At 40.3% G+C, this 24,569-nt stretch overlaps 2 protein-coding genes across 3 annotated transcripts in view; both read right to left on the bottom strand.

The window, feature by feature from the left end:
* The window catches only part of nck1b (NCK adaptor protein 1b), a 29,862-nt gene extending 22,557 nt beyond the window's left edge, over window positions 1–7,305 (bottom strand). For both annotated transcript variants that reach the window (XM_078280833.1, XM_078280834.1), the window contains exon 1: window positions 7,094–7,305. The gene's annotated coding sequence lies outside the window, so the exon portion shown is untranslated. The remainder of the gene's footprint in view (window positions 1–7,093) is intronic.
* Window positions 7,306–10,296: 2,991 nt separating this feature from the next.
* slc35g2b (solute carrier family 35 member G2b) lies at window positions 10,297–13,220 on the bottom strand. Its single transcript, XM_078280490.1, is given in 3 exon segments — window positions 10,297–11,456; window positions 11,459–11,738; window positions 12,933–13,220. Coding segments are annotated over 2 exon segments (1,248 nt in total). The 5' UTR covers window positions 11,712–11,738; window positions 12,933–13,220; the 3' UTR covers window positions 10,297–10,461.
* Window positions 13,221–24,569: the final 11,349 nt, after the last annotated feature.

The raw sequence follows: 24,569 nt of genomic DNA, 5'->3' as shown, positions 1-24,569 counted from the left end.
TACAGCAATTTGAAAGACATTTTATATATATATAAAAATTATTTTGTCTAAACAGCTTGTTCAGTGGTCATTTAAAAAGTAATGCAGGAGAAGGATAATTATCCAGGATTCTAAAAAGTTGCCGATTTGGAAATCGGAAAAAAGATAGTCACAAATGTAATGATGTAATAAATCACCGCTCTCTGTCAAATAGCATATGACCGTTGTAATGAGTAACAAGTCATATACATGTTTTTGAAGAAGCAAGTCCAACTCTGAAAATAACTTGGATACCAGACCTAAAGCAAAAACAGGATCTGTATGCACGAGCTTTGTGGTTGTCAACAAGGGCGACCAGACCACATGGGATGGCAGACAGGTGGTCAAATCTGGTGGACAGTGGTAACTTCAGGGTTTTCCCAGCTAACTGCTGCTACAACTTCTTCTACTATTCCTCCCCTGTCAATTTGCAAAACTGATGTGCTGACAGAAACGGACCAAAAGGATGCCATCATCTTGATAGTTTGTTTTTAACTGAACAAAAACTAACAGCAATTTAAGGTAGCAGTTCCTGTAGCTGCTTCACAATAAGAGCTTTCCAGTGGTTCACCAGCTGTTTGAAGCAGCAGCAGCACCAGAAGGTCTTCCATTTGCATCAATACTATCTTAGCAATATATATATATATATATATATATATATATATATATATATATATATATATATATATATATATATATATATATATATATATATATATCAAATTAAAGGCGAGCCTACTTGTGTCATGTGATTGTTAAATACAAAATACCAAACTGATACAGTGGCCCCATCTTATCTACTGCCACAGCAGCAGTTGTGGGCCAGTGACAGCACAACCAGTGTTACTATCAGTCATCCACTCATGTTCTCAAGAGTGCCAACACTGGTCACAACCGTTTCCCATCAGAAAAAGACCACTAACCTAAATTTGGTACCGTTATCTATAGCATAGGGTAGGCTACTAGTTCAGAAATGTTCAGAAAATACCTTTTTGCTAGTCAATACAATTTAAAGAGGCTCTGTAAACCACAAACCACAACAACTGCACATCAGTAGGTTAATAGAGATGCAGTGTGCAACTGTGCTATGTTACTATGAAACAAAAACTGACATAAGTTGACCACATCCTGCAGTCTACAGCTGCTGCCACAACCCCTTGTGTCTCTGTAGGAAGAAAAAAAAAAAACACAAGTGGGGATCTAGTTAAAGAGCACACCCAGTGGCCTGTATGGTAATATATGACATGGGGATACAATACTTGAGATATGCATAAGAAAGAAAGACCAGGAATAGTATTAATGTTCAGTATGCATTGCAGTGAATGGCTCTGCTCTACCAGGCTGACACCAGAGGTTCCTTGTGAAAATGATGTGTCACAACAACTGGATACTGTATAATCTAAACAAGCCTAAGAGAACAATTATGGATCCTTGTCTCTCTCGCTGTGGAAGCAAATAGTACCACAACTTGACAAGATTGCTGAGGCACAGACAGCAACAGCATGAGCTCACAGAGGCAGACAGAGTAACCTAATCCCTGTGACAGCCTGCTAAAATCACAGCCTCTGCTGCCTTCTGGAATGTGCTCTGTGTGCTCACTGCTCACTCAGCCCCTCTGGCACTGCTGCACTTCCTCCAACTTACACCAAAACTCATATTTTGGGCACAGGGCAGGTCTGGCTTCACAATCGGACAGCGCAGGACAGTGACGGGCCGATGAATACGCGCTTGTGCCGTTTTTCACATCGAAACCACAGCAACTAAAACCCATGAGACTGCATCTCATCCCAGCTGTCCTAAATTCTCTCTAAACAAAACAGAAATACAGCAGCAAAGGGTCATGGGAGACTTGGCAGGCCAGCTGTGAGACAGGAAGTGTGGACACAAGGGTGACCGGATGATGGGAAAGTGATGCAATCTGACATAGCGCAGGCTTGACCTCTGAGTTCAGATAACTTATCTTAGCATTGCATTGATGCATGTAATGTACCTCAATTAAGAGAGGTGAGGACCAATTAACACCGGTGTTGCTGGGAGAAAATATGATGTTCCCCATTAGAAAACTGTATTGTTCCAGTATCATATTAAAACTTCATTAAAGGACAGAGGGGCCTCTAGTGTTTTAGGTTAAGCATATAGGCTGATGACTGTGTGAAAGCAGTTGGTTATCCAGCCCTCGGGATCACCCTCAGCAGTTGGGAATGGCCTAAAATAGACTGGGGCTCATGTCCTTTGAGAATTGCCAGAGATTTACTCTCATAGCAACAACCAACACCAAAGGTTTCAAGCTTTTTTGGCTGACTTCACATCCAAAGGCTTGCTCTATGCTCAAAGCAAATCTGTGAGAAGCTTACACAAATGCCACTGTTTGAAATATGTTGCTTAGCAATTTAGCCACAAAATGAAAAGTCAAAATCTAGCCCGGCCACTTTGACATATGTAATGCACTTTAAATCACAGATTGTTCCTTATTCAAATCTATGGTATCAATCTTTTATCAAACACGCGTATCGTGATAGAGTGGTTAGAACAGATTATATTCATTACTAAATTTGACAATCATAAAAACTGATCATAGTAGATAAGGCAAATAAACAAGCATAGCAAAGTGTTTCCATTTCCCCATTTTCACTTCCCAGTTCATTACGACTGCATATTCTCCACTTCACAAGGCATGAGTCTGGATGCAACTGTCTAGCCCACAGAGAGATTGCATTGGTAAACTGACATGCCGTTTTTGTGGCTGAAAAACAGGATGAGAGGTCCTTTTTTGTGTCCTTTATTTTGGAATGGTGAGACCAACTGAACATAAAAAAAAGGGATGCGACAAATGTGGTGGCTTCACAGAGTCTCTTATAGGAGTGCTGGCTGAAAAAAAATGTTTTTACTCAAGATCTTCACAAGACAGTAAATCAGGGATCTATATTAGCCCTGAAAAGCCTGATCAAAGCACCCCTATCATACACCACAAATAAATTACATAACCAAAGTGCTTTTAGGAAACATGCTGTAGAACAGGCTAAATTTAGAAATAAGACCACTGCATTAGTATTTGCAGAAATAAGCCAGACTGGCACATTAATTATTACCTTTCAGTATTTACACTAAATGAGTTTAATGTACTCTACGACTGGCCTTAGCAGCAGCCTACCGGCACGAAAACACTTAGCCTACATCCTTTCTGTAAGCAAATCCTCACACCAGAACATAATACCTCTATGTAAGAAAGGATCTATTTCCTCAGACCTCACCTAGCAGAGCCTACACATCCGTGTCCACACCCTGCTAGATGCTGGAGTTGCCAGTTGTTGTTGTTCTGGGTGGCCCGTTTGCTTATTATAGCTACCAGGTCCAATGATGGCCACATCCAAGCAATCTGGGTCCAAGGCAACAGCAAAATAAACCTTCAGGTTACCTCACTGACTCTGAGAGCTCCAGGGGATTTCCCAATGACTAATCCAAGTTTACAAAGCAAGAGGATTCCTAACATCATGTACTACAGTACAATCTTTTCGTGGTTTGGTATTGTGTGGTGTCAGGCTACTTAAAACATCTTAGCAGCATTAAGGAGTCAGTAAAAGAGACTATCTGGCCACCCAATGTACTGTAGCTGGATAGCTCATTGCAACAGCAGCCTCCTGGAAAAAGCTATTGTTGCAGTCAAAATAGCAGATCATTTGTAAACCACACGATATTAATCCCAGGCAGCCTGTGTCAGAGAGATGAAATGGATACACTGGCTTCCTCTTAGACATCATACATCCTGGCAAATATGAGCCCTAGGGTGCTGTCACAATAGGACTAAACAAGACACTTGGGACACAAGTCTGGGAGGGCCACGTGTTGGAACTTGTGTGAGAGCATCCTGAGAGCGGGAGGCATTCCAGATTGGATGGTGATGCCACAAAAAACCTGGGGTCTGACTCTGCACAAATCAAAAAGACGTTTGATAGGAGAGAGACATTTTCCACAGACATCGATCTTCACCTCTGTGCTGCCTGACTGAGAAACAGCTTACCGCATTTTAGACACGGGAGGACTGTGCTTGATGAAACTGGGAGTTCTTTTTAAATGACTGTCATGTCACTTAAAGCCCCGATTCGTACACCCAAAAAAAGACGACAATGCATTGCTTCCCAATACCGATTCCGATACCTGAACTTGCGTATCGGCCGATACCGAGTACCGATCCGATACCAGTGTGTCATATATTTTATTATGTTTTAAGAACTGTATACTACTATCCCTGTATGGATGTGATGTTATTTCTATCTTTGTTGTCGGTCTGGCTCAGGTTAAACTCTTGTCATGTGAAACATGAATGCCACAGAATGTTCTTTTATTATGCAGTTTGACAGTCAGTTCTAACGGAAAAAGAACATAAATAAACTACTTTAACGTATTTTTTCTTTAGGGCTTTATTACGTGGTATCGGATCGGTGCATAAACTCCAGTACTTCCCGATACCAGCGTTTTAGGCAGTATCGGAGTCGATACCGATACTGGTATCGGAACATCTCTACTTCTAACACATTTTGACATCTTTTTTTTAGTCATGGATACACAACTAATTCTGTCATTACCACGACAGCAACAGTTGCAAGTACACACATCCTCATTTTTACACTGCCAAACCCACTGAAAGAAAACCAAGAACCATAATGAACTAATGGAGAAAAACACCACTGAAACTACACACTTCTTTCCTCCTACATGAGGAAGTTGCTTACTCCAAATGAGAAATAATAGCAAATATTTTAACCGCACATAGCCTAGATCATAAGATTGTACAGAAGTGAGGTAAAATGTCATCACACCAAATAGCAAAACTGCAGCGCTTGACGACTTTGCTTTTGAATGCATTAACAGCTGAACAGAGCTTTTTTTTCATGTTCTCAAGTCTACTACTGATAAAAAAGTGCACTTGTCATTCATTATACTCCTGACAAAAGGCTAAGTTCCTTTTTTCAGCAGGTGACCTTGGTTAACACACAGAAAGTACTTTTGTTATTGACTGTTCAAACATGCCTATATGCATGAGCAGTCAAAGTAAAACCCGCCAGACAGAAAAAGACGAATCTTAATCAACAAAAATCACGAAAGAAAATGAGGAAGTGGAAGAGAGCATATGCAATAACTGAAATTAGGGAGATTTCAAGAGAAAAGTGACAATAATAATAAAAATTACCCCCATTTCTCAACTGCAATAGAAACCAAAAGCAACTTAATACATTAGAATCCTGGGCTCGTCATTTGACCAGGGGAATTTTCAGCCACATTAGATTTTTTTTGGCTATCACTAAAATGCACAGTTGGTATTTTCCCCTAGGCTGTGAGGACAGATTTGGCTGCTTGAGGCCACTGGTAGCACAAAGCAGGCACTAAGAAAGAAGCAAGGGCAGAAGAAAAAAGCTCATCACTGCATATCCATAATAATATAATGTCATAACATTCAAACAAAAGGTGTTATTAGAGGGTATCTGAGTCAACAGGAGCTATAAATAGGACACAGATAAAGTATATAGGGCTACATCACTGAAATATATCAACATGCATAGCTGAATAGTCTTTACTTTAGTTCAGGGGGAGTCCTCGATCCTAAACTTGAGCTCATGACCTGGCAGCTGATGGGTGCAAATGTTCTCTATGGGTCTCCATTTTCATATCTTACAACTTGGCCTCATCGGTCAAAATTCTTTTGACCGATTACGTATATCAGCCTTTAAGCAAATCATGCTGGTAAGCAGGTCTCCACCATTTTTCTGCCAACAAACTGTGCCTTATCCTCCCTCTGACTCCCATTGAGAACAGAGCTACAGCAGACCAAATGTCTCTCTCCCCCTCTCACCTCCCTGAAACCTTAATGAGAGACTGTGAAGAGGTCTGTCAGTGTGACAATAATTACAGAAACTATACTATTCGGCAGCTGCAAAAGACCCCTTTGGTGTTTGGAAAGACATACATGCTACTCCCTTAAAAGTATTCACATCTAACTAACCGCATATCTCCACATTAATACCTGGGCGACAAAACACTCAAGCCATATTAATCTGCTGATTGTTTCACAGTACTGTTTTGTAACAGGCCACACAAACATAAGCCACAAGAGCTTGCCAACCATTATACAGCGTTATCGCCCATTGTGCTACTAAAGCATGACATTTAGTCTGGCTTTGGTTGTGTAAGGTAGAAACACTGTTAGGAGATAAACAGAGGGAGCCATTATCTCAAATTTAGCCCAAAAACAGAAATGGTTTCCACACAGTACATTTGCCTAACGGTACCTATTACTGGTCTCCCTAGGTAGGGAAGTTATCAGAAATCAAGTATGCAGTTGTTAGTTTCTGTCTTTGAATTAGTATGCAAAAAAAATGAAAGACTGACTACAGTAACCATTTATGTTTGTACAATTACAGCCAAAACAAGTTACAGGGAAGCATAAGTTAATGTTAGGGAATGCCTCTATCGTGACCATTACCAAGCTGGGTCCAATCACAGCACAACAAATTCAACGTGAGCATTAGTTAACGTTATAGAAAAATGTAAGCAATGAGACACAGTGAAGTGCAGTCAGTTAGAAGATGCAGTTTGCATTGTAAAACGTTTACTGTGGCTACCGCTGAGGCGTCCTCTCCCTTTTCAATCTCGAAAAGAAAAGCGTTAACGTGGTGCACTGCACGACATGAAGTGTAGCCGCATTCAGAGGTTGTACAGCAGTTGTATCTGAGCTTTTATCTTATGACTTAAGCTTGACAGCATATCACGCTATCTAACTTGGCTAACGTTAACCTGGCTAATACAATTCACCAAAATGCTTTTAATGGTTACAAATATATCGGTTACGGCCAACGGCTAGTCAGCTGGGTAACCGTATGCTGGCCATGTTGGCAAGGCGACAGACTGGTTTTGTCTAGGTTAACAGTTAACTTAGCTTTTAGCCGACGTGACTTATAACGTTACTCGATGAATTCAAGGATAGCAGGAGCTAGCCTGTAGCTCTCGTGAGAAACGTTAGTGCGGTAGCCTGCAGATAGCTTCACCCTCAGTGGCAGCTCAGATTCCTACCGTGTCTTACCTGATTGCTGATGACCACCTCTTCTTATCTCCTTTAAGAAATATTCAATGTCTAGAAGCGTCACACAAATGATATCCAGATTACTCGCTACCTAGTTATTTTCCCACTCCAACAAGCTAGCCTAGCCGATGAGAGTGAGACGCTGTGCCCCGTTGGAATAGCATTTCTATATCAAAGCATGTCATTGCTCAGAAGCACAGCTATGCTAGCTAGCAGCAGCCTCACAAGCTGTTCAGATTCCAGGTTCCACCCACTCGCATCCAATTGGCTGCAAGAGGAGTCGACTCTGTATTAATTGGACCTCGGCGCTGTCAGTCAATCACACTGCAGCTGCTGATGTTTTAAGCATCCATCATGATTTTCGCCTCATGAGGCTAAAAGTCAACATAATCACTACTATAAAAGAAAAGTGTATATGAATAAAAAATATATACTATTATTTTACACTTATGTACTTATTATTTGGCTTAGAATCAGCTGTCCAAAAGAAAATATGTAGGGTGAATTGGAAAGTGGGACACTTCCAAATGTGGGACACCTAAGGTCTAGTGTTTGTAGGTCCCCATATACACATGAATGCCAGTGAAAACTATTGGTTAGCCAAAGCTGTGGTGTCATGTAATCAAAATCACATGACCTCTGAACCAGTCATATATGAGGATGCAATCATCAAACACAAAGTATAAATTAGTGTGTGTGTGTGTGTGTGTGTGTGTGTGTGTGTGTGTGTGTGTGTGTGTGTGTGTGTGTGTGTGTGTGTGTGTGTGTGTGTGTGAAGTGAGTAGATGTCTTAAAAGGAAAAAATAGCACTGAATTTTAAAACTCAGTAGAAAACCAATGAAGCCATTCCACTACTCTCTTGCACAGGATGAAAGGCAATGGCTACTTTTACCAAGATAACTCAAGTACCATGTGTTATGATTATTATCCATGTTTCATCCGTCCATAACCAAGAGAGTTACTAACTTTTTTTTTACTATGTTACATGAATCAAGGTGATTTTATCACCTTTTTTGTTTACCATTTATCATAGACTTTTCATGTGTCCCAGATTAGGGACACAACTGTCCCACATTAGGAACCTGCAGATATTTTCAGACAACTTGTGCTAAGAGCACTAATATATCTATGATTTATTTTGTGATCTGCATTTTCTCTTTTGCTTTGATTAGCGCACATCCTGGGGGTTTTAAAATGGTATTGGGTGTGGATGTAATGTATTGGCTTCACATTGGATGTACAGTATATGTCACAATATGTAGGAAATGCAAAAAATGTCCCACTCTAGGACAATTCACCCTACTGAGTTGGGCTTAGGTCTCAACCTGTATAATACAAAAAAAGAGTTAATTGCACCTTATTTTCCTAATTTACTAAATGGTGTCTGCAGCTGGCAATATGTTGTCTGTACAGTACTTGAAGCATGGCCTTATATGATGAATAGATATAGATGAAATTGTGTAAGCCCAGTGTGTTGATCCTTTCATAAAAAATGCTCAGTCATCTGTGCAGCACAAATACAGACACTCACACACATACATACAATAACTCATCATGAAATTCCATTCAGGCCCCTCCTGGGAAATGATACTTCTAATAAACATGTCTGTGGTGAAAAGGGTTGCAGAGTAATTTGGAAGGTTGTGCAGCTCGCTGCAGGTTGCAATCTGTTTCCTGCTCAAACAGATGGGCATCCTCTGCATGTATTCTGCTTTCTGCACCCAAATCCCATCTCAAAACAAGAGTATGATACAACACATATAATGTATCTTCATCTCAGTTTATTCACCTTTTTTAGTTTGAAAAATAAACTTAAGCTATTGACCGTAGTGTTTATAAAGAAAACGTGACTGACAAAGTGTGTTTTCAAAGTGAAAACAATTTTACATTATAATGTGTTTATGATGGTGGTTGTAGGTTAAGTGTACTTGTAGTTTACTCACCATTGTATCGACTGTAGCATTACTGATAGTAGATTGTCATCACAGATAATGATTTGATTTCAGCAACACTGCACTGCTATTTGTGTGGTTGTAACTACAAGACTAAAAAAAGCACTTTATCAGGTCATACATAGAACTCTGCTTCCGCTCACTAAATAAAAAGGGTTTGGACGAAGCGTGCCATGTTTAGTGTTTAAATTGTTTTGATGTGATAACTGTCCCTGGCTAAGTTTGATTAACCACTGGATACAGCACTACCACCTTCATTACTGTAATAAACCATTACTTCAACTCTAACTGAGTAATGGAGCATGGATTGTGAATGCCACCTGCTGGGCTCTAAGTGAAACGTCCACATTGTGCCAGTTCTGAACCGCAACATGTCCTCTTTCATCCGCTCTGCATCATCATTATGTTTTTGTGTCATTTCATCACTGTTGCTTTGCCTCTGGGTAATCACAGAGACTGACTGCCTTGGCTTGGTTCTCCACACAGAGAGAGGAAACAGCGCTGGTGAGCCACTGGATTTTGCACTACAGAAAAAAGCAGATGGTCTCATGATGTTAAAGGGGACTTTAATTCAATACAGTGTACCTGCCTCTGGGCATTATTTTGATATGCATCTGAAAGTAAACAGAAGCAGCATCTATGGATGAAATCATCACTAGTGTTAAATATCAAGCGGCTGCTGGGGCCAGGTCATAGGTGAGGAAGTAAGAAGTGGTATTAGTTTGTGCACAAACCATTGCTGGGAGAAAATAGTATATGGAATAATACAGATTGCTTGTTTTCCTGTGCACAAAATAAGGTTTGCTCTCCCATATCCATCCCTGTGCTGTTTCCTCTATAATGGCATTTTATTTGAAGGACTTATACCATCTTGGCGAGCAACAGATTGCTGTTAAGAAAAGCAATACCAGTTATTTTATGAAACGTGGGTGGTATTTATTTTTATTCTTTAATTCCTTGTTTGTAGTATGAATGATTTCTGGGCTGACATTTACACAGTGTGACAACTGTGGCAGTGTGACAACAGAGGGATACACCACACCTTGTTGTTGATGTTATTATTGTTGTAAAAGGTGCATTTCATTAAAATGATCATCTTACACTGCCACTCACAATACCAGATTGAATATGGTTTAAAATGTTGGAGCAAAAATAAATCACAAAAATGAAATTGACTCTTTTTTTTTTTTTGCCGACATTTTGGTCTTTGACACAATTAGACATTAAAGCAGTACTATCAGAGGGACATAGTCACCATACTACATTTGTCTTTTATTTCACACACAAATATTAAGACATTAGTTACACAACTGGCACCCTTCCAACAACACAACAATACAAAATCATTAGATTAAGATTCAGACATTCTTTAACAACCAAGCAACATTGTAAACAAATAGACTGACATATCAAAACTCATTTGATGGGCGAGTCTAGGATCTCTTGATAATCCTGCCGCATGGCCCTGCTCACCCTGTACAGCTTGACTCCTGTCAGGGTGAACACACTGATCATGATGACCAGGCCTCCGATGACGTCATAGACAGACGGGATCATCCTCAGAACAATGAGCTGGAGCAACATGGCAACCACGATCTCTAGATGCTGCACTGTACTGACTAAGGCTGGATGAAACTTGTTTAGAGCATAGTAGACTCCAAGGAACGCCACGGTGGAGCAGATACAGATCCCAATTAAATAGCCCCAGGTCTCCCCATCCAGAGGAATGATGGGCTCCTGCATGATAAACATGGTGGAGGCACCCCACACCGTGCCCGTCCAGCCGAAGGTAAAGAGTGCCGCCCACATGCTGACGCGCTCCTTAATGGCTCTGTAGACGATCATGGAGAGGGCAGCGGTCAAGCCGGCCATGACTGTCATTGTGTAGCCAAAGGCCTCCTTCCAAAACCCCAGGCGGGACTTCTCCTCGTCTGCGACATTTGGCACCATGACTAGGCACAGACCGAACACGCTTCCCACCACTGTGACCACATCTGTGTAGCCCAGCCTCTCATCCAGAAGCAGGAAGGCCAGTATTGCACTGAAGACTGTGGTGGAGGCCCGCCACATGATGGTGCCATTACTGGGTGGTACTATAGCAAAAGAGGTGTAGGCGCAGGTGATTGAGATTACATTGCAGACACCGTAGAAGAAGAGACGCAGTCGGTAGCCCTTAGGGCCAAATGGGGCCTCCTGGTAGTAGAAGACCACCAGGATGGACAGCACTTGGATCACGGAGCGGATGAAGAGCAGCTCGAGGGAGGGTACTTTAGAGCGATCGGCTGCTAAACGAGTAATCAGTGCCACACAACCATGAGCCACCGCTGCCCCAAACAACGCCATCCAGGTCACCCTGGAGGCCAACACATTCGCTTCTCCAAAGCTGGCCAGCTGGCCCCCAACCCCCTTGTCTTTTGCACACTTGGCTGCTTAGGCTGGGTCTCCATGGTTCCAAACAAAGTCCGGCTACCTTTGCTGTCTGACACCAGTCTCTTTCCCACATTAGCTTCCGCAAAGGCGCCAAACTCCTCGAAAGAGGGTGCATCATCATACCCTTCATCGCCAGGCTGGGGAAAGTGTGTAGCATATTTCACTGTCACTGTGTTTGGGTGAATCTTTACCCGCTTTTTTGATCCGTACTGCAGCGAGGATGAAGATACATCCATGTTTCCTTATGTGTCAGATGGGGTAATCTGAAAAATGAAATAAAATTCATTGCAGGGTTATTGTGCTGAAATAACATTCAAATAAATCGTTGACCAAATCAGTCAGAACAGAGCTTTTCTGAAACATTTTGCATGATTCATAACTTGTTTTGTTTTCTTGAAACCATCCCTCACACACACACAAAATACACGTGCTGACACATTATCATACACATGCATGCACATAGTAAAACCACACACTTACTGCATATATCACCCTTGTCTTACTTACCGTTTTTACTCTGCCTATATATTTGTGTTTTGTTACTTCTATATATATCCCATGCAAGCTCATATACGCCAAGCAGCAAACACTGAGACTGATGCAGTCTGATGGGAAATTACATAACAGGAAACCACAGAGGGGATGATACATGAATGTGGGCCACTTATGATGTGAATGGAGTTGCACACCATACATTAGCAAACCCTGGAACAAGGACTGTGTGAAAGGGTTAAATGAATAGTTTGAATGGACCCTTTTTATGATTCCTTTGAACAGTAAAGGGATTTGGCTTAAAGGATGATGTTACCAAATGTAATAAAATCAACACAATAGGCTATATTTAAAAAAGAAAAGCTTAATATATTAGGAACTAATTTCCACTAAATCTTTTCAAGATGTTATTATTACTACATTCATTCTGTCAATCCCTTAAGACAGCATGAATCAACACCACAAGGGGGCAGATAGATACTCTTATTGCCTTCTTTCCTCATAAATGCGATTGCTCCTCCTTTTTAAAATATGCATGGCCTATGACTTGATCCTTAGTAATACACGGTAGTGATACACTGCTAGTTTTAGGGATATTACTTAAAAATAAAGATTTGAGATGTTTGAGTCTGAAAAGAAACCTCAAAGAAACGCTGTGACCACTTATAGCCAATTTAACGATGGCTTAATATCTTTAGCTGACAAAAATATTATTTTCAGAAATTCGAGACAGAAAACCCCCTGCAAAAATCATAATTCCTCCTTTAGATAACAATTTAGGTCGGTTGATGCAAGATCTTGTCATGTGAATTATTAAAGTCTAGTTTTATTTAGGTTAAAACTGACAAAGAGAGTCTTTCTGTAAAATCGTTACAATGGACATTTTTAAGGACGGTCTTATGAGGCGTTTGCATTGGAGTAGGCTATTAACTGCATGCAGCAAGTGAAACATAACATCGTCTTACCTTTTTTCCTTTGAGTAGTTCCTATTGATGCATAAACCCGGGTTTGTATCATAAATGAAGACCTCGTCTGGTTTCTTGATCCTTACATTTGGTCAACTGCCATTTCCCCATCTTCCCCTTCGAGAGGAGCGCCTCTTGAAGATGCGTGCTGCTTATTTGTTCCCCACGCTGTCGATGGACGCTGCTTCTGCTGCTGCTGCTGCTGAAGCTGCTGTTGCTGAGGGCGATGATGATGATGGTAGTGATGATGATGATGATAAAGAAGAAGCTGAAGCGGCCGGCCGGGGAGGGAAGTCGGGAGAGAAAAGCAACTGTCACAGCCAGTGGTTTCTCCTCCTCATCCTCCTCCTCCAACTAGACCCGCTCATTCGTCATCTCTCAGGAGGGAAAAGGGATGTGCGTCGGTTGGTCAGTCATCATCATCATGTTCATAAGATTAAACCCTATCCACTTTAAGAGGAAAATTTAATTTGTCTATTTGAAGTAATTATACTGTGATGAAGGAAATAAAAGCTTTTGTCTCCCATCTTCTACATGCATCAGCTTAATTGCACATGACATAGCCTACAATATGTAATGATCGTGTTTTAAGGGTGGGGTTTACCCTCTGCTACATTGCTGATTTTCTAGTCTTATTTGCAAAATCTTTGTGTGGCCCACATCTGCATATTATACTGGATTAACTTGGCTGGTTTATTTTATTTTAGTTTGGTGTTGCAGCTTGAAGTGATTGGGATTCCCATAATCCTCTCTAGGGACCCTCTCATTTGCTCCAGATAGAGTCTCATGAGAACGGTGGTCCTCCCTTCTGTGCAATGTTCATTTCACTACTTGTTCCTAACAGCCAACATCAATAAATGTCTGTCTTTAGGAGGCTCAATTGAACTATCAATGTCTAAATACAATGATCGATTTTGCAAAGAGGAAGCAAAATAAATACAGATGTAAAAGAAGCCCAATGTAAAGCGGCGGTGGCATATGCTGACTGCAGGTTGATGAAAGGCAGGCAAAAATTTATAGTCACTTCAAGATGGGGGGAAGTTGAAAGCAATAACATTAGATTGTTGAGTTTACCCCCTTACGCAATGCAACAGGAACCTCGGCTAGTAATTTAGATCATACTGCCACTAGCTGTCACCGCCTCTGTAACATTGACTGTGATTTTAATAGGCGCAGAGCAAGGAGGAAGGTGATTTGTGATGTTGTGGCAATTACTTCTGTGTCAACCTTAACATTAAGTTATTTACAGTGAATAAATCAGACAGCAGGGAATGTGAACTTTAAGGGACATAATTGACCTGTTATGGGTGCAATAATTGTAGTAGTAGCCTATATATTTAATGTACTATATATATATATACTATATTTAATGTATTGTGGACCTTTTGTGTCCTGAATAAAGTTATTATTATTATTATTATTATTATTATTATTATTATAAGATTTTTTTTTATCTCATGAACAAATAATAGTAAGCAAGATGCAGAAGATAAAGAGATAAAAGGTTTTTAGTTTACGCAAAATAATATGCTTTGCAACATTATTATATAGTTAAAGTGAATGCTTAGAATCATTTAATGGAGAATTGATATTTTAGAATTATTGGCATATTTATGTGTCAGAATAATTAAAAAATCAGTGAATAATTATACATCCATGTTTGCATTCTTACAAAATGTGTTGCTGTGACTGAGATGTTGTAGATTGAGTCCAAATCTGCATTAATGGAATAGTTTTACATTTTGGGAAATACTCTTATTTGCTTTCTTGCTGAGAGTTACATGGGAAGGTTGACACCCCTTTCATGTCTGTCCATTAAATATGACGCTAAAGCCAGGAGACAGTTAGCTTAGCTTAGCATAAAGACTGGGAGCTCGGGGAAACAGCTAGGGGGTTAAAAGCCCGCCTGTGCCAGCACATCGAAAGCTCACTAATAACTATAAAACCTTATATCTCATTAGCCGAGCATCCAGTCTTTAAGCTAAGCTAACCTTCACAACTAATGCACAGATATGACATTAGATTATATGTCAGTTAGCCAACACTTTTATCCAAAGTGCCTTACAATTGCTACATATGTCAGAGGTTGCACGCCTCTGGAGCAACTAGGGGTTAAGTGCCTTGCGCAGGGACACATTGGTTGATGTATTGCAGTGGGAATCAAACCTAGATCTCCCACACCAAAGGCATGCGTCATCACCACCCCTTGTCACAAAGACATATTTTCCAGAATGTCAAACTATTTCTTTAAAATATTTTTAATGATGTATTGGTTGTGAGCTTTTGTAGTCCTTTCTGTAATACTTTGTGGTTATGTTTTTCTACGAGAACTAATAAGAATACACTTTGATTTCCCACCACAACACATGACTTTCACAATGACTACTTTGGTATGAAGCTGTATATGTTATACGTCTCGGTGATTGGCCTGCTATTTTGAGCAATAAAGAAAGTAAGATATCCTTTTCTTATGTGTAGTTTAGTACCATTCTTTCAATTGTTTCCTGGATTTTGTATCACCATAGTCCCAAAAACCTATGTAGAAATGCAGGAAATGGGATTCAAATTGAAATCATTTATTTGGCAGAGGACCGGCCAGACCCCCTGTTTTGTGTCCCCCTCACTTCTCAAACCAAAGTTACACCCCTGGGTGTACCTCATATTGCCCGAGCTTGTCAACTTAATGTGTGGACAAGGACACTTTAAAACAGATGTGAGCACATAATGATGACTAATTACTGGCGATAGCAGGTTGTGTTTGTTATTAATATGCCCTGTAGTGCAGAAAGTTTCAGTGCAACTTCTTTGCATCACAACAGATTTCAAGACGGTGAAAATCCAACATACATTCCTGTTAATTATGTTGCATGCACAGAAACAACACACCTCTTGCACTACATGATCGAGTGGAAAAGTTCTTCACACCTCATGAGGTTGTGCCCTGATTAGTAATTTGTATAAAGCAATACCAAGATTTACATTTTTTTTTCACAGACACTTCTACTGTGGACGTTTTGCTAGGTTGACATTTTATGCATTTTCATTTCTGTAAGCTGTTTTCTTATTTTCACATATTTCATAAATCTTTGCAGCCTAGTTACTCAAAGGAGCTACAATTCCTTACCTGTCTCTGCAAACGTCAACTCATACTTCTTGTACTCCTTTCTTCAATTTCTTTCAATGAGTTTTTTTCTACTGAAAATGGAATTTTGTAGTATAATTATTGGCTTTTTGGTGAGCATATTGGAGAAAATATAGGAGCCTTGGTGTGCTTTGTATTGATCACCTGTGTATTTTTTCCCTGTCCTGTCCTCTTTAATGATGAACATGTGGATCATTAATCTTCCGTCTGGGGCTTAGGCCATCTGTCATTGATTAAGCAGTTATATCTCAGTTTTATTGCCCAAAAGCAGAAAACGACACCATCGCTTCTATTGGTACATTGATTGACAGGCTTATACAGCAATTTAAGGATTTGGAGAATACAGAGAAAGTGAGAGCAGGTCTGTCACTGACATGGAGCAAATAAAGTGGAATAAATGGAAGATGGTGGCCTAAATAGGCAATTTGTGTGTGGGTGGTGAGAGAATAAATGTGGTTCTTGTTTTGTTCACCTTTAGGGTGGAGGAAACCAAGTGCCATAGTAAATGACATCAAGCATGCCTGACAATTTCCTTATCAACCAACAAGAATAGTGCTAAATATCTACAAGCATGTTTTATATACACTCTGCATACAAATGAATCAAAGATCCTGCAGAGAAGCTGGAGGCTGTTAGACTTTCACTTTGTCTGCAAGAAACACACTGTTAATGTTTGCCCAGCTGCCAAGGACCAAGCTAAACTTTTTAGAACATGATGCTACCTGCAGACATTGCTCTGTAAATAGCTCGTCCCTGTAGACAAGCTACCAGTACTTTTGTTTTCTGTCTATTTGCTGAACCCCAAACCAAATATCGCCTCATTCTTCCATGAATCATATATGGGCCAACTCAGCAGTTTGTTCTAAATCAAGCCTTTTTAATTATGTATGAGCTGAGGAGGATTTCTACTTTCATAAAGATGAGCTTCCTTTCTGGTTTTGATATATTCACTTCTACTCTGATCAAAAAAGGAAACAAAGTTTCCCTGTATCAATTTTCACAAGGTATAAAGAAGCATCAGGTCACACGTGTGTAATCATCAATCATGCAATATGACACATATAATAATTTTGATATCCATTTAGCTTAAATATATATTAATATAACAAGAAGGGTCTACACCCAGGCTACACCTCAAGGCAGTGTGGGGCTTTCACAATGACAATGCTAACGTGCTAATCTTTAGCAGGTATAATGTTTACCATGGTCACCATCTCAGTTTAGCACATTAGCATGCTAACATTTGCTAATTAACACTAAACACAAAGTAGCTACAGGTGTTAAATCATGAACCATTCCATTCCAACCATGAAGACATTGCAGCCTGTCCTTGGTGGACCCACTGACTGATGCTAGCAAGGCTAAAAAATATTGTGAAGAGAAACAAACATGTATTATTTCACCATGTAAGTCTAAAATTATTGGTGAACCATGCCCACAACACTACTCAGACAACCTAAAGCATCCATCGGCTGCAGTAGAGATAGGTAACAAAAGATTAAACTTAATCCAAATAACAAGTAAAAATCTGTAAGGAATGTTGAAGAAATTGAACTGTCATCATCTTTACAAAAGTTACCACAAAGTACGACTCAAAATAAACACAAGGGGCACGTGGGTAGCTCACCTGGCAGAGCGCCCGCCCATATGCAGAAGCTCAGTCCTTGCCGCAGCGGCTGTGGGTTCGGTTCCGACCTGCGGCCCTTTGCTGCACGTCACTCCCCCTCATGTCTAACCTGTCCTATCCAATAAACGCCTAACAATGCCACATGTTGGGTGTAAGTGACACATAAGTGTCACTTAGACCCAACATACACCAGAGAAAGGCAGCATGAGGAGTTATTTTACCATATGGCACATTAGTTTAAAATCTGACAGGACAATGATGAAAGAGCATCCCGTACCTCTAAGGATTATTGCTCTCAATTTTGCCAATTTAATAAGCCTTGATGCAATCAAAGCACACTAAAATCAATTGAAAGATAAAAAGATGTACTTAAAAAAAAAAAAAATCATCATCTGCAAATATCTGAGCAGTTATTTATCCTATACACTTACCCAAAAATACCAATCCAAACGGATTGTGGGACGCTTATTATTAAGGAGAAAAGAGTTTTCCAGACTTTTTCATCCTCTCCATACCTCTGATCAAACTTGTACCCACTATGGCAGATGATGAGTTTTTTTTCGTTTACTGTGATATTAAAAGCTCCTCAGAGCAGCTGATGCTGAGCATAATTGGATCCTGAAGCTCCAGCAGCTGTTAATTGTCTTTAATCCTTTTCTTCTTTTTTTTTTAAACTGGTTGCCGTGAGACTTCGCTGTGCCTGTGAAAGCTCTTCATAACTCAACAGTCAGTAAAGCTTAGAATTTCTTTTTCGAATCAGGGCACTATTTGGGAGAATTGCGGAGTGGTCTGCCATTACTTTCAGATGTCTCACAGCGAGCTTGTGGCTGTACCGTGACACTTTGTTTGGCATGATTGAGTGTAAGCAGCAGAAGGGTCAGTTTAAAATGTGTTTCTGTGTGTAATTGGCCCAAGGAAAGTTGTGTCATTTAATGTGTGTGTTTGTTCCTATAAGTTTGCATTGTGTGTTTGACCCCAAAAAAAGCATCATGTGAGAAGATACAAGTGGAGAAGATTTCTTCAGTTTTCACCCTAGATAGACAGAGTCAAGCATATGCGTGAGTAACCGACGGTACTATAGCTCTTTTCCCGTTCAACAGAGGTAATATTTCTGCTTTTTTATACTGGAGACCCTTATTTAGGCTGTACAAAATAAGACAACGTGTATCTAGAAAGGCTACAACATCTGAAAGAAAATGGTTACTTAAATACACTGTACTAGAAAAACAAATAACATATTCTCTATCTTAAAATAACATTACAAAGACCATCTGGAACAGAAAAATCTAGTTTGCAAACATCAGAGTCTGTGATTAAGACAAGGTCATTTCTGGATTTGATTAGCCTTTGCCTCAACCCCTTCAGACGTCTGCCACAGACCGGCCTGCATGGCCTTTTGAGGCAGCCTTTGTGTGTGCAAGTGTGTATATGTACTGATCCATAATGCATGTAACACTTCTGATTAGACGCTGCCTCTCATGAGAATCCCCTTTTCCACCCACAATTTGTCCGCCCACAGCATCACATCGCCTCTGATCCCGATTCACAAATAACTGTTCCGCACAATTTATTAGATATGCAATTATGTAAATGTCTTATGGATCATCATGCTGCCATGGCTGCGGTTTTATTGAAAGTCCTGTCTGTTCTCTTGTATTGTTAAAAACGACATAGATGGAGAGAGATAAAGACTGTAGACAGTGTGTAAGCTCAAGAGGTAGCTGTGGTGTGTTTACTGTCATCACTGTGCAGCAGCGACAAAAGCATGTATTAAAGTCAGGATGCATCCATCATGCTGTTGTGGAAAGCACGGAGGATGTGTCAGTCATATTATGAGGTGCAAAATGTGACTGCATAAATTGGACTCTCGCTGTGTGAGAGAGCACTGCAGGCTGTAGTTGCTGTAGAAACACAGAACAATAATAACACTGAAGTAGGTGCTGCAAGGGCTGTAGTGTGATGGGGAAAGTCAGCAACTCATACCTGCGGTTTAAAGTAGATGCAACTACATCAATAGTAGTATTGCTTATGAGGCCAGCAGTTGGCTCAACAAATACACACTCAAATTTAAAATCAAACAATTTTGAGATCTAATCCCAAAGAAATTAATTATGGGACCTCATTGATGCATGTTTTCGTCTTCCATTTTTACTCCCTCTCGGAATTGCATGCAAATGATGCCAAACATAAACTGCAATGATCACCTTTCCGCTACACTCTCATTTCGGTATATTTAGATATTTAAGATAATATAATATAATATAATATATGATAAGATAAGAGAGAGAGAAGGAGAAATCCAGGTGTTTAATTATGTGTGGCTGTTAAATTAATGTGTAGCTGTACATAAAACTTGATGGCGAGATGGTGAGAAATACAAATAAACGACTTTAATAAGCACTAACATCAAAGTTGTTTGGGGTTTGGGCTGTTTTTCAGACTGTCAAAACATCAAACTGGGCTCTGGAGCATTGTTTTTTTTTGTATTCTGACATTTTATAGACAAAGTGTTTGCTCGATTTATCAAGACATTCATTGTTAAATTAATTGATAATAATAATCATCAGTTGCAGCACCCACAAGCATATCGCCTCTTTGACATATGATCAACTCTCCATTTTGCCCCTACTAATGTTGTTCTGTTAGAAAGTTTCACTCACATTCATTTGATTTCTTGACTTGGAAAGAAAACAACCTGTGAAATTGATGTGAATGATATGCAAATACATATGACAAGAACATTTCACACATTACACAGCAGCCAGTTCTTTATTCACTGACATAAAGATAAGTGGTTTTAACAGAAACATTTCTCTCTGAGTGCTTTGATGTAAGGTAAGGGATGATGAGAGGATGCTGGCTGCCTGACGTTATCCTTTAAAGGTCCCATGGCATGAAAATTTCACTTTATGAGGTTTTTTAACATTAATGAGTTCCCCCAGCCTGCCTAATGGTCCCCCAGTGGCTAGTAATGGTGATAGGTGTAAACCGAGCCCTGGGTATCCTGCTCTGCCTTTGAGAAAATGAAAGCTCAGATGGGCTGATCTGAAATCTGCTCCTTATGAGGTCATAAAGAGCAAGGTTACCTCCACTTTCTCTGCTTTGCCCGCCCAGAGAATTTGGCCCGCCCATGAGAAAGAGAGAGACATCATCAAGCAAAGTGGCAGTTGGTCAAGGCCACACCCCCCCCTCCACCTTGCCCACCCCCTCCCTCTCCTCCTCAATAGCATTTAAAGCTACAGACACAGAAATGGCACATACTAAGGAAAGCTCATTGTGGGACTGGCTCTAGTGGCTGTAATTCTGCACCTGCATATTTTTTTCTATCTCCAGATCATGTTAAATCATTTCAGAGCCAGGCCTGACATTTAGCGCATTATTGGGGGACGTAGCTATTATAGACTTTTTGTTCAGATGTCATGCATCAGTTACAAAGGTCGCAGACTTCTGAAATGTTGCTGCTGTAAATGCCTGGTGGGGAGAGAAAATACAGGAGCATGACAGAGTGACACTGGAAGTTAGTTATGTTTACATTTCCTGGGTGAAGAGGTGAATTTCCCTTTGCAGAAATGACTCTACCTCAATTTGTGCCTCCTTGCATAAAGTCTGCCATCTAACTTTGTATGTGTTGATGCTTTTTGGTTTTGTGTTTTGTCAGAATTAATTTAGGGAAACTATCTTTATAGTGGGAAGTGAAACAATAGTATCACTATACTTTAGTTCTTGTACAAAGGCATGAAAGAGGAAAACGGATCAATAGGATATTTTGTTTTACACCTCAGCTGTCTCACAGGAAGCCCATTGAAGCGTACACTACCACCACCGAGGATAACATCAATCTCAAAACAACAGAAAATGGGAATCAGATTGACTGTCGCACCTCAGAATAAATGTGTCCTTCTAAGGTCTTTGTGGAGTCACTGGTCTGCTACAAAACAAGCTGTCCAGTATCAGATGCATTTTTCATAATCACTACCTGAGGGGTTTCTAAATGGGCAGCAGAGAGAGACGAGGGGAAAGATGCTGGATGTTATGACATGTGATGACTCCTTTCCCACCTATCACTGCGGTGACAGTGCTGTGATACACACCAGCAATTACAGCGGAATCTGGGGCTGCATTATCAGAGGAGCACAACCAATTATTTGACAGATAATTAATCATCATCTGCATCATAAAACTGTTGTCTTAAGATGGAGTAGTGGGAGCGAGGAAGGTCAGTGATTTATTAGTGGGGGATTATTTATTCACTGGAGCCCTATGTCAAACAGAGACTTAAAACAAAACCTTCCTATTCATCATTGCGTGTATATTGCCACTCCATAAAATGAAAATATAGGGTTAGGGTTAGAAAGGCTTGGACTACCAATGAAGCTTGTTATCAGTACTATTTAGTTTTTCCTTGCAATGTCATGATTTAAAGTCTTGTGATATTTTAGATTTGTTACTATTGTCAACAAAAAGACTTAAACCAACAATGAATTGATCCTTTGAACAAGCACTGCCTGTGGAGCCAAAGCATTAGGGGCCATCCACACGGAGGCGGTTTTTGATGCAAACGCACATGTTTAGCATCGTTTGGGCCGCCCGTCCAAACGAATTCTGTAAACGCACTGCCTGAAAACACACTTTTTTTAAACCTGGTCTCAGGGTGAAAAAATTCGAAAACGGCTCCCTTTTGGCTTCGTTTGGACAGCGAATACGAATACGTCTGTATCGATGATGTCATCGCCACACCCCTCGACCTCTTACACGCAGTCCCACACTAGTGCACGGCCACACACGACTGCGGTGAAGCTAAGCGAGCATATCCCATCTCCATGGTCAAACCAGCTCACCTCATCTAAATACTTTGTCTCTGCTCCCTGACACTTCCCTCTGCCGGTCCTGGATTCTACACAAGATATATTGCTAACGTTATGTAGCTAACGTTAAACATCGCTAAAGTAGCTGACCACTCCAGCAGCGACGTAACGTTAGCTGCTATGGTTATCTGTTTATAAAGTGGAAGTAGACAACATATCAACTAGCTAGCTAATCCTTCTGCTTATCAACTCCTTGAACCGATTATAGTAACGTTTAAAGTCCGATTGCCTGACTGTCTGACTGCCGATGTTAGTTAGCTCACTGCTAGCGCGCCGCAATCATGTCCGATGGCAGACAGAATTGCAAAATAAAAAGCAATCCAACAGCACATTATACATTGTAAACAAAGACACGTTTTCTTGCGGCGGCCTTTATAAATTAAGCAGTGGTGAAAGTTATTATAGTCCATGGATGTATTAAGAGAACATTATAGTCTAGCAATGTTATGATGGGAAGTGGAAGTGACTATGCTCTTCTCCGTTTTTTGGCGAATTTCTGTAGCACCCCCTATAGGCCTGGAATACGAAGTACCATGCTGAGTCATTTATAAATGGATCCGTTTGGACGAAACTATTCTTGATACGAATCCAGGGAAGACGGGGAAAAAAAAGATTGTTTTGGTACGTTTGGACGTGGCCTTACTCTCTCTCATAGCTCCATTGCTGTCCATAAACTATTCATAAGACTACAATTCTGCAACTCTCTGAGCCTGTACTTACAGGAGCTTTGAGTGAAATGCTAACATCAGCATGCTCACAATAACAATGCTAACATGCTCTTGACCATCTCAGTTTAGCATGGGTAAACTAATATGGAGATCACCAACATGAGTAGGTTTCATCCTCTGGGGACCATGAATGACTGTACAAACTTTCATGGCAATCCACCCAATAGTTACTGAAATGTTTCAGTCTGGACCAAAGTGGTGGACTGACCCATTGACATATCCCGAGAGCCATGCCTCTTGCGTGACTAAAAATACTTCCTTGAGCCATACAGTTGCAAAGAGTGACATTTTACTTCATGACCATGAACATGGGCACTGTAGTTTATTTCCCACATATGTCGTCATGGTGCTGTACGCAATCCCTAGTGCACAAAATATGTATTAATCAACAGCTGAAAATAGTTCCTAATTAAAGCACTCTTTAGCCCTGTTTGAGTTATGTTCGCCAGTGCTCAGCTGTTTTGGAAAATTACTGAGCCTTGAAAATGAAAAAGAAACTATATTTGTGACACATTTTTAAAGATTAAGTAAGAATGAATACACGCTCTGGGCTGAGTGACATGGACAGGGTAGTGAAGTCAGAAAGTACTGTCAAACTAAATGAATTCTTGCTTTTGATCTTTTCATGGGATTTGCTGACAATCAAAAAAACACAGAATAGCACCAGCCCATACTTATCCTTTAAATGTGTAAATCAGAACAACTCTACCTCCTTCTCTATTAGCTCCCATTTGCCAGACTATTGGTCCATCAGGAACAATACAGAGAGGGCTGCAGTTACCCTTTTCTTTATTACCCCTGACAACACATATTTTCCATTCAGCTTTTAAATTCAGCAAGACTGCCTGCATTTTCCACTACGCCCTCAGAGTGCCTCTTCAAAATGCCCATCAACATGTTCTGTCAGTGTATTAGACCATAAAGCAGGGCACTTTGTTTAGATTTTGGTGGAAGGGAACATTTTCTTCAAACACTCCTTGTCGCCATAGAAGCACAGAATATTGTTTTGAGCAGTCAGGTCAACCCATTACATTTATCTTGGCACACACAGTTGCCACGACATAAAACCTGTCGCTAAGCTAATTTTGCATTTGGGCTGAAAAGGTTGACAAGTATCAGATAATGAGAGTAAGAAGAGGAGGAAAAGGATGTGAGATAACAGAACAGCAATGTTTTAATCAGGCATGGCAGGAACGTGGTCGTCAGTTTTGTCTGGGAGACTGATAGCGTAACATACTGTAATAAAATACAGCCACAAATGTCATCATCTTTACG

This window comes from Sander vitreus, chromosome 22 (assembly GCF_031162955.1).
Source record: "Sander vitreus isolate 19-12246 chromosome 22, sanVit1, whole genome shotgun sequence".
NCBI classification, from domain to species: domain Eukaryota; kingdom Metazoa; phylum Chordata; class Actinopteri; order Perciformes; family Percidae; genus Sander; species Sander vitreus.
Note: the sequence above shows the minus strand (reverse complement) of the source record. Positions and strands in the feature narration are given on the sequence as shown.